An 11,380-nucleotide genomic window follows, 5' to 3' on the forward strand; every position below is an offset into this window, starting at 1 on the left:
AATCTGATGCGCGAGATACACTAATCTGATGCGCGAAAATGAGAGATTTTGGAAATTTATAAAACTTATAGGAAATAATGGTGATAAGTAAACTAAAATGTGGAATTTCTGTAATTTTTCCTTTTTTGTATTGGAAGATTGAGGTGTGTCATTATTACGTAGACCAGAAAATAAACAAAAAACTCATAATATCTGTCGTACCAAAAAGAAGAGCACATTATCTTTAAAAATAAAATACATATTTTGTAAGGTGGGGGAAAAGATATGTTAGTGTACTACTTTTTTCAAGCATAAATATTGTTGTTGTCTTTATATTGCAACCTGCGATTTAATTCCTTTTTAAATATAATACATTATTTCAGAATCCAACTCCAAAAAGAAAAGCATACAATAAATAATTATATTAAAATTTACAAAAGACAATTAAAAGATAGAGCTATATATATATATATATATATATATATATTCTAGGCTTTATTTGGAAATTGAAGAATTAGGCACGATAGCTAGCTCAAACCAACATTATTTAATATTTATCTACTTACCGAACCTATCATTTTAGTCTTTATAGAGTAAGCATAAATAACATAATAGTCATTAAAACTACTTCCAACCATAATGTTACGAGTGTAAATAATTTATGATGTAATATTGACTCTCTTATTGAAACTTAATTTACACTTGATTTTAACGATAGTGTTATATAATATTATTGTTATTGAATACCTCATCTTCCAATAATGTATTTCAATATGTCACTTTCAATTCATATTTTAAGAAAGTTTTAACACGTGTTTTCATTCATATATTAGATAATTAAGTTAATCATATAAAAATATGTTATTTCCTCTATTATACACATCAACTTCAAAACATTTCGCGTTCACACAGGGTTCATAAAAGAGCTACACCCTTAGGGGTGTGAAATAGATAGTCTATAATAATGTAAACATTAGTAGAGATAATTTTACCGTTGATCCAAAATAAGAAAAAAACAAAAAAACAAAAAAATAAATAAATAAATAAATATATATATATATATATATATATATATATATATATATATATATATATATATATATATATATATATATATATATATATATATATATATATATATATATATATATATATATATATATATATATATATATATATATATATATATATATATATATATATATATATATATATATATATATATATATATATATATATATATATATATATATATATATATATATATATATATATATATATATATATATATATATATATATATATATATATATCGCTAAGATTTATATAGCGCAACCGCCAAATTTAAATGTTCTATTAAATAATCACTTGACATATATAATGTTCCAATAAACCAATTTTAATCTAATTAGTGGTCCGGGTTTGATTTAATTTATAGTATAATTTACCTAAATCACATAGTGTTAAGAGCTAATTACATTATTTTTCTATTCTTTTTCAAATTACAAAAATTGCTTAAAATTTATGGATTTCGAATACATCATTAGACTTCCGAATACATCACTGGACATCCTGATACATAGGTGAGAGATGTATCAGAGAGGGGAGGGATGTATGAGAGAACGGATAGGACATCCGGATACATCAACAAACATCCGGATACATAAGTGATGGATGTATCAGAGAGGGGTAAATGTATCTGTGAGGGGGATGTATCAATGAGAGGAGAGTGATGTATCCGAGAGGAATTTTTGAATTTTATTAAATGGCAGGGAGTTAATCCCAAACTTATCTAACTCCACATTGAATTACATATTATGTCTGGTTCTATCAGCTTTTAGTTCTGATATATTCGGTTTAATTTGAGTAATAATTAAGAAAACACCTTTTCAAAAAATATAATAATAATAAAAACTCTTTTCATAGAAAGTCGATCTTCTGTATGATTGTTTTTTTCTATTTAAATTATAACTGAACGTAGGAGATCTTTTCCTTTATCAATCCTGATAATTATTTGAGAAAAGTAAAAAAAACATCTAATTTGAGACACGTACCAATAAGGTGAAAGTTTAGATAATCGATTAATTTAGAGAAAAAAAAAGGCGATGGAGTAAAAGGCCAATTCAAATTTACCCAATAGATTGAACTTACTATAGATGGGCCCGGCCTTGCCATGATATTACTGGCCCACTTCCTCCTTAATCTAATTTGAGGCTATGGGCCCATGGGCCTCTCTATTTTGAGCATAGATCCGAGGAGAAATTGTGTGGGTCACGTTAAAAGGGTCAAGTTGCATACCAAAAATAGTGACTACTATTTCTATGTAAGAAAATAAATACAATGCCAAAAATGTATGTATTAAATGGGATATTTCTAAGAAAAAGAAAAATATTAAATCTATTTTATTTTTTAAAAAAAGAATATAAACTTTTTGGGAAGTAAGATTAGAAAATAGAGTGGGATTTGTATGAAGTGAATGTATGAATTATTGGAAAAAGTTGGAAAATAAGAATAAAGTTGGGAGATAGTTGCTATCTCTTATCTTGCAAGTTGGTTATAGTTACGTCTGAATTTTAATTATATACATTTAATTTATATATATATCAACTATATGTTACACTTTTTGACTATGATCTTATCCAAACCCAAGATTTTGTCAATAATTTTCTCATATTGCATGACATAACAAAAAAACATGTACCCTCAAGTGGCTTTTGGGAGGAGTAGTGTGTACAAAGCTTAATCTTATCTTAAAAATTAGAAAAACTATTTTCGATAGACTCTCAACTCAAGAAGAAGTATATTAAAGTAGATTGAAAATAAATAAATAATGGAAATCGAGATCAAAGTCAAAAAAATATTTAAGATAATATGACAAAGCAGAACAAAAAAAAATTGTGCAAAAATATCAATACCTATACCTCAATCCCAAACTAGTTAAGACCGAACAACAAAAATGCCCAAAATAAAGGAGAGAAAAAGTGGTAAGTTATTATTAGTATTTGCAACATGTGTTAATAATAATAAAAAAGCCTTCAGCCCCTATAAAATAAAGACTGATACAACTTGCATATTAAACATGTTATTATATGTTTATAATAAAATGAAATAAAGGAAAAATGGGATCTAAATGAAATAAATGAAGTGGTTACTATTAATTTGGGAGTGCTAATTATGATATACCGTAATTGTTGTCTGAGGGATGAATGTAGCTTTCACTTAAAGAATTAAAGTGACCCTTAATAAATAAAATCACAAAAGGAGATTTTAATTTTTATATTTTCCATCAATGAAATGCCTTGAATCTTGATGGATTGATGTGAAGGTAATTATTGATCTAATGTCCTAATCATCCTCTAATTTTCTTAATAGAGTATTTAATAGGTCTATGATATTATATAAAATCAAGAGTCAAAAAACACACTTTTTAAGTATTTCGATATTTAAGTTTCATATCTATATTATCAGATGTGTAAATTTTTTATTTGAACTATGAAACACACTTTAACTATTAGGTGTTCACTACTATACGTTCAAATCTATTGTTGAATAACACTATTAATAATATATTCAATATAATTTTATGAATGAATTTAAAAAATTCCCATTTTTTGAGGTATTGGCCAGTCACATCATTACCAAAAAGTAATGCGAATATTTACTGTTTAGGATAAGCAACTGACCATATTATATACATTCATCTAATTATTAATAAGATGCAAATGAATATGATGATGTCTAATAATATTTAAAAGCAGACACTTCATGTTAAAGCATAAAATATGTTTTAATGACTTAATTAATCTGTTAGTGTTACCCTAATTAATGCCCATGACAATATAGTAAGATCTAATTAACTTTGAGAATCAAAGTAGGATCATGCGGAATATCATTACACTTGCGACTCTTTTGGAGCAATACGTTTGGAGTGTGGACTTTGTTTAAATACTGCTACAGTCTGCAATAACATATTCAGTGGAATTTATAAAGTAAAATTTTATTTAGTTATGTTAAATGTATTTTTAATTTGCTTTAAAATAAATATATATCGAAGATAATATGTATACTCCACCTAATTAGAAGGACAAGATCCATTATATATGTAAATTTAATGTAAATAATGTTGTGTAGAGTGTAGAATAAATATTATACATGTCAAAATTCACCAGTTAATGATGGGGTGAGGAGGAATATAATAAAATGATTGGTTAAAAAATTGGACCAAAACTCGTGTTGTAGACTTGTAGTAGGCATTGGGTCAATGGTGACTGTTTTGACCACTTATAAAGGGGACCATGAAATGAAAATAGACTCATCAAAATCTATTTGTTTTCCATTTTGTTTGAATACTTTTTTTATAATCGAATTGATTTTTTCAGATGATCACTAAATTAATTATTATTATCTCATAAAGTCATCTAATTTATGATTTTAATATTTTTTTCAACAAAAAAACGACTTTATAATACTATCAGTTGAGTGATCACGTGAGAACTAGGGGTGTGGAGCAATGTTCTTCAATCAGACTTATGAGATATGATCCGTCTGTTGAGACTCAAAAAGGCCAACCAATCTGTACTTTTGGACCACTATGACCCTACCATTCTATTTTCAACTTTTATTATCCACACATTTTTTGTAATTAGTGTTCCAGTTTACGTATATCTCAATCATTTTATTAGATATTTGTTATGTTTTAATCATTAGCATAAATATCAGGTAATTTTATCCATCAAAACTTAGATAGATGAGGAAATTAAATCACCTAATTTTTAGACTTTGCAAAAATTTTAACTCGGATCTCCTCATAATTTCCACCTACTTCATTGACCAGTAAGTTACAATTTACACTCCTAATTGCAAGATCAAAATTTGTACTTCATATTGTCGATCCCAAACTTCAATAAAAAAAGACAAGTCGTTGAAGTCTCACAACTAGCGTAAACCTAAAAGGTTTAATGTCCTAAAATCAAAATTAAAACATAAACTTGGAACCAAAACTTTTTAAACATAATCATCACCCTTTGTTCTTATTCTTCTTTATGAATCTTCAATGTTAGTACTGTTGATGGCAGCTATGTATGACTTGTTCAATCACCATATTAAATAATTGACAAAACCTCAATTGCTTTCTTCCATGATCCACTTGAAGAATCATCAATTGAATATATTGGAATTTGTGGAATGGATAAAACTTATATTATCTAGTCATACAAGAAAAGACATTTTTTTTTTCCTTGTTGGACTTGTCATCCATTTAGAGAAGCAACATAGAATAGATGCGTTGTTCTAAATATGGACGGAACTAATCATACATACGATAACTACGACTCAATTCTAAACAAGATAGCATTCGCTAATATATGAAGTTTACAGTATGTTACTCCATTTAAACCCGTCTCAATCCAAATATTATTTAAAACAATATGTTATTTTAGAATCTAAGAAAGAAAAAATGTTGTCCTCCCAAGTGAAAGTGTTATCCTAGTGTTAATGGATTGGATTGCCACATACACTTGGGGTTCAAAAGTGTTTATCCATATCAAGATACCACAATCAAATGGGCCCAATTTAATCCATTTCAAAAAGTCGATTACTTGTCATTGCATAAATTCTGTTGATTGAACAAAAAAACATGTTGATGAGAAATATTATTTTTTAATATATATTTGTCAATATTATACTCCACAGAATTCTTCAAGGATCTTTATGGATATTAAAAATGAGATAAACACTTCTTTTTGGGAGAGAAGGAATGATTTTCGACAAATATTTCCACGTCCATCCCTGTCCGATCATTGTCAACTTTGGCATCTCCATTTCATGCAATACCACTTTGGTCACTTAAAAGACTATATTTATCTACTACTTACATTTTTATAAATTGAGTAATGTCAACATCTTGCCTATGGCAAGGCCCAAGAGAGGTTGGGTGGCTCGGGTTGTAGTCATGTTCAAAAATGACGCTTGCTTGATGAACTTAGTTAAGAAATAAAGTTACGCATTTGCTATCAGCTATAGCTTTTGGCATGATAGTAAACACTTGATCCTAACATTATAGTTCAGTGATTAGCTATTTGAACTTTCAATTTGTTGGTCAGGATTCGATTCCCTAGTAATCCCTCTCCCTACCCACAATTTATGTCATTTGTCTGCACTTTCCTCCTTGACGTTTGGCTTTACACTTCTACCTAGTAAGTGAACAAGTCAGGGAAAAAAAAAACTCAATCTATCAGTAATGCTGCTTAATAATGCAACTCTACTAGGTTGAAGCTCGAATTTTTCATTATATCACTTCTGCTACACCTTCCCCAGTTGAAAATAATGCGCGAAAAAATAAAATAAAATAATAATAATCACTGAGGCAACAACGAATTTCGAATTCAGGTATTGAGCTGACTGGAAATTCAGTTTTAGGTGTTTGGCACAGGCATATATCCCCCAAGAAAATGGCCTTCTTCCTCACGTTTTATCAAACAAATTAAGTCAACACTGAAACTTAGTGGACTGCAAATTAATGCTAGAACTCTCTTGTCATTAAGCAAGAAAAGACTTGTTTATGCGTCATTTCCTATACATATATCACAGCCACACCACAATGGAAAAATTGCAACAAAGTTTCAGTGCACTAACTTGCACAGAGATACTGTTCACTATCCCCTGATCTTGATCGATAAAGTATATCACAAGTTCATTACATGCATTGCAATTTCATTTGATGATTATCACAATGAGTATAGAGATCAGAGGATATATTGCTAATGTTAAAACTACAGAGAGACAATTTTCTACTAAGAATTTGAGACCAAGACAAAAGTTTACAAAACCTGTACAAAAGTAGGCTTGTGGTAAGCAAAATACGTACCATCTCTATAGTGGACAGATAAAGAACCTGAGTAGCCACATCGCCGTGCATCATGTTCTTGTTGTTCTCCCTGTATGTCAGGAAGATGACAGAAAAAAAAGCAGAAAAATTGAAAATCAATTTATAATATTCTCCAGCCATGACTGTTAAGATGGAATGGTGTAGATTCATATCTCCAACCGCTTTCATGGCCTATCAACAAAGGGAAACTGATGGACAGATAAGAAATGGCAGGAGAGGAAATGCAGATGGTGAAAAATAGAAAGCCTCAAATTATTCTTTCCACAATTCAAGCTTAACGCATATTACATGACAAATGGACCTGATATAAACATAGTTGCTTATAAACGTGTCCATGTACACATTTACTCTCATAACTGACAACCGTGAATGAGTAATCTAAACACATACCTAAATCCATTTAGCTGATGATGCGTATAACTTTTGAGAAGTACTCAAGTGGAGATCATATCTCTATTGTAAGTCTAAATGTTTCTCCATTTAAGAACAACTAATACGACTTCTTATTTTCTTTCTAAGCTTTGAAATACTAGAAGTCCACTCACATCCAAGATCTTGTGATATTTAAATGATAGAGCACATGAAGAGGTGATGGCAACCTTCCTCAAGTCTCCACAAACTTTGTTTTTTTGAGAAACTCAATTGTTTCAGCATGCTATTGGAAATGTTCGTCTTCTTTATCTACATAGAGCTTCATGAACTTCATCTCTTCCTCCGGCATCACCTTGTTGTACCTATGACATGCAATATTTGTCAAATTGAAAAATATTAATATATTAAAAATAAACAAGATTATATCCCCCAGTCTAAACAACAGTTCCAGGCACAGAGCACGGATGATATTGAAAAGAAAATAGTGAGAACCAGTTTATCATGCACACATACCAATTACTAGGGCACCTTTACATCTTTCCTATATGGTGTATATAGAAAATGGCAACACAATAGCCTGCACTAACCAATGGCAAAAAAAAAAAAAAAAAGTTCCACCATCTATCTGATAACAAAAATTCAGCTGTTGTAACCATCAGTGAATACAAAAAGAGAAGAAAAAAGCAACGAGCAAATAACATGAAAAGGCAGAATCTATGCCGTAACCCAGAAAAAAGAAGAAGAGGAAGATAGCAAGGGCCTAGCGACTAGCGTTCAACATGAACAGATAAATATAGTTTTTAACGACAAGTAGGCACATAAATTAGTCTTTCAATTTTGTGATAATCTTACTTAATGGAAAAGGACATATCATATGCCCCTTGGAAATGGGTCACATATAAGATGAAAATACAAGTCAATTCCAGAAGTCATCCCATCCTCAATGTCATATAAAGAAAAAGTGTATTGGTCTTGGGGTGGGGGGGGACCATCTTCCATGGAACAAAGCTTAAAATTTAGCTATGTACAACTTCTGTAGATAGCTTTAAGTTCTTCGACAAACAAACTATCATCGGAGAATATTTCACTAATTTATGTGTTAAGGAAAAAACAGAATGATGTGGGCAGAATAGTGACTCATGTCTTCCATTTTTCAACAAATTTTAAAATGTTCAATCCATTGGATTAAGAGTAGAAATTGCATGTATGACCTCAAAATTCCCGTTTTAGGTGCAAAATCTGTCACTTTCAGCAACTTTGGAATAACTCAAAATTAAGAATCCTGAACCTTGGAATGTAACAACATCAATGGCATAGGTAAACAACAATCTAGATTCAAGTGACTGGGATCTGCTTGGTTTTTTCTTCAGCAGGTTCGTATCAGTTGACCCTGAGCCAGCTCGAGTATAAATAACTGCATGTGCTACAGAGAGAGAGAGAGAGAGAGAGAGATGAAGAATCCCTAGAGATTTATGACACAGTGATTTATACTACTAATTTTGGATAAAGACTCAGGATATAATGTCAAAGAATGGACATCCACTGAAACACCCATCCCTCCCCACTCTCTGCAGGGAAGAGAGGTTAAAAGGAAATTTGAGGACCAGAAAGAGCCAATATATTTTCTACATACAGGCAGTAAAGGAACAAAAGAAGAGAATGAATAAGGAAAAGGACTTTCATTTCGGAGTATGTAAGGTAGTATTCACTGTAAATGGCCATAATTTCGAAACCAAAGGAGCAAATGTATCTCACTTCAGAACTGGTTTCCATGTGCTAAGAATGAACTCAAGTAAGACAACAGAACTAGGCCTAAGATGTGGTGGATTTCATTGAAAAAAGATGTGAATTTAAAACTGTCTAAGAACTGTTTCAGCAGGAGAACCAATGTTGCAACTGTTAATCGCTTGCAGAAGTCAAACAGAGAAGCAGGGGGAAACTGGGGAAGAATTTATGCGGGAAATATTGATAGTGTTCTCTTAGCAGGGAAGCGGCAGTTAGGAAAAAAAAATCTTCATCTAACAAAATATACTTGGCAGCCAGTAAATGCTTCTAGAATTATAAAGCCCAAGGTTCTACTCACACAACATGCACAAATTTACTGTAGCACCCAAAATATTTTCAAAAATTAAGGTGGTTGTCTACTTCAAGTCTGTATTCATTTTCACCATTGGTATTCTTTTTAGTCACCAAGTAATTTTATTAATCCATGAGAGTATCTAAGTTAATTTTAAATGTTTCAATTTCATTTGAATAATATTAGGGAAAGTGCATATCAAAATTCTCAGGTCGAATCTGTTTTAGATTTTTATCCACTTTGCATCTTAACGCCTCGAGATTCTTAAAGTATGCTTCGAAAGAAAGAAAAAGAACCAAATAAAAGGCCAAAGTGACTACAGAAAGAATAGAGGACTTCTTTCTGAAGAAGAAGCTATAAACATAATACCAAAACCCAAATTCACCAACCCACAATGTGGAACCCATTTTGTTATGATAAAAACCATCTGAACCAAGTTTGTCACGGGATAATTATGGGCTCAACTCATAAACCCATTTTTGGATATCATTCAATCAGCCTGCATAAATATGGGTGGGCTAGACAGGTGATAGAGAAATGGGATTAATTGCTAAAATTTTAGAGCCAAAGAAAGTAGAAACAGCTTACCATCTATTCTCTCCACAATTGGCAGGGAAGAGTCACCGATGTGGAAGCCCAACTTCAGCATGATTTCTTCAAGCCTTTGCACATTTGTAAGGTAGAGATAACCAACCTACAAGAGAAAAAACTACACAAAATTTAATTTTTAAGTGAAGAAAATCATATGTATACTGAAGATTGCACCTCCCAAAAACATTTCATCAGCTTCAGATATACCAAAATAAAAATAAAAATGATATACATGCATTAAAAAAAAGCACACGGCAATCAGCAGATGAAGAACAGATAAAGCAGTTAATTCATATTCTTAACAGATCGTAGAAGAAACTGACAAGTGTTTCAAGTGAAGACGCTCTGTTGTAAACAGCCACACCAGCACGCTTTTTCGTCTTCGTTTTGCCTGAACCAACATTTTTTCCCCAACGAAGCACACCCCTTTTAACATGGAAAAACATATATGGTCAAAATCACATGGTAAAGAGGAGGTTTTGTTTTCTTTACTAGTAACACTTCTTTTGTGGTTTAATGGGGTTAAATTAAACAATACATTTAAAGGATTGAGACATGTCAATTTAGATGCCTAACAGCCATCCCCCAAAATATTCATCCATGAAATCAACAATTACGATTTAATGTAATGTAAGAGGCTATTGACCAATTGTTGAATACCTATTAAGTTGAGAAAGAAAACAGGAATGCTGAACTCGACTGAGAATAGAAGCCATAAATTTGCCAAATATATTTATCATGTTCACCAATAAGATTAATTATTTTTTCAATTTGTCAAACGACTTATCTATGGCCATGCAACATTAATATAATTACCCTCCTCCAAGAGTTGGATTTTATTAGAAGAACCAGCATGAGTGATCCAGCTTCAACAAGCAAATTGTTCATGTAGCCCATGTTTTATCATCTGTTTGGCATTAGCTACTTTTCAAAACAGTTGTAAGCCATAAAATATTTGCCACAAGAAGCATATTTCAAAAGGGTAAGTGTCAACACAGGATGAAGGCTTGACTACAAACAAGATAGGAATATATAAAGCATTAAAGTTAACTTCATGGATATTTATGTCTATTGAATATAAAGCTAACTTGGGCTTGTTTGAAGAAGGAGAAAGTTGCTCTCTTAGGGAACTTTGTTTTTAATGACAGTGGTGCCTGACCAGCTTGCACTCTATTTCTTATATTATAAATCTGTCAGCACAACAAAACTTGAGATACCCGCAAATTTCTAAGATGAGGACTCATTCACATGTAAATCACAGATGAACATCCAAAAGGAAAGAAACCAGCTCAAATGCAATATATCTACCTTTCCTCTTCGGACAATATATTGTCGTTCATAAGTTTCTGCAACATAGCGTCCTGCAATAAAGTATCACACATATTCAACCAAGTATCATCACACACAGTAAGACCTCAAAGGTCCATGTCCAAGGAAGTGTTTCAAAGGATAAAAGTTTCGGGAAGTAGGGGTTT

The 11,380-nt window shown here is 31.2% G+C and overlaps 1 protein-coding gene across 1 annotated transcript in view; it reads right to left on the minus strand.

The window, feature by feature from the left end:
* Nucleotides 1-7,099: 7,099 nt before the first annotated feature.
* The window catches only part of LOC102590276 (mini-ribonuclease 3-like), a 7,135-nt gene continuing 2,854 nt past the window's right edge, over nucleotides 7,100-11,380 (minus strand). The window contains exons 4-7 of the mRNA XM_006342928.2: nucleotides 11,214-11,266; nucleotides 10,229-10,331; nucleotides 9,903-10,008; nucleotides 7,100-7,599 (exon numbers count right to left, since the gene is read on the minus strand). Coding sequence (XP_006342990.1) covers nucleotides 7,586-7,599; nucleotides 9,903-10,008; nucleotides 10,229-10,331; nucleotides 11,214-11,266 — 276 coding nt within the window. The 3' untranslated portion in view covers nucleotides 7,100-7,585. The remainder of the gene's footprint in view (nucleotides 7,600-9,902; nucleotides 10,009-10,228; nucleotides 10,332-11,213; nucleotides 11,267-11,380) is intronic.

Source organism: Solanum tuberosum, unplaced genomic scaffold (genome assembly GCF_000226075.1).
Source record: "Solanum tuberosum cultivar DM 1-3 516 R44 unplaced genomic scaffold, SolTub_3.0 scf00040, whole genome shotgun sequence".
NCBI classification, from domain to species: Eukaryota; Viridiplantae; Streptophyta; class Magnoliopsida; order Solanales; family Solanaceae; genus Solanum; species Solanum tuberosum.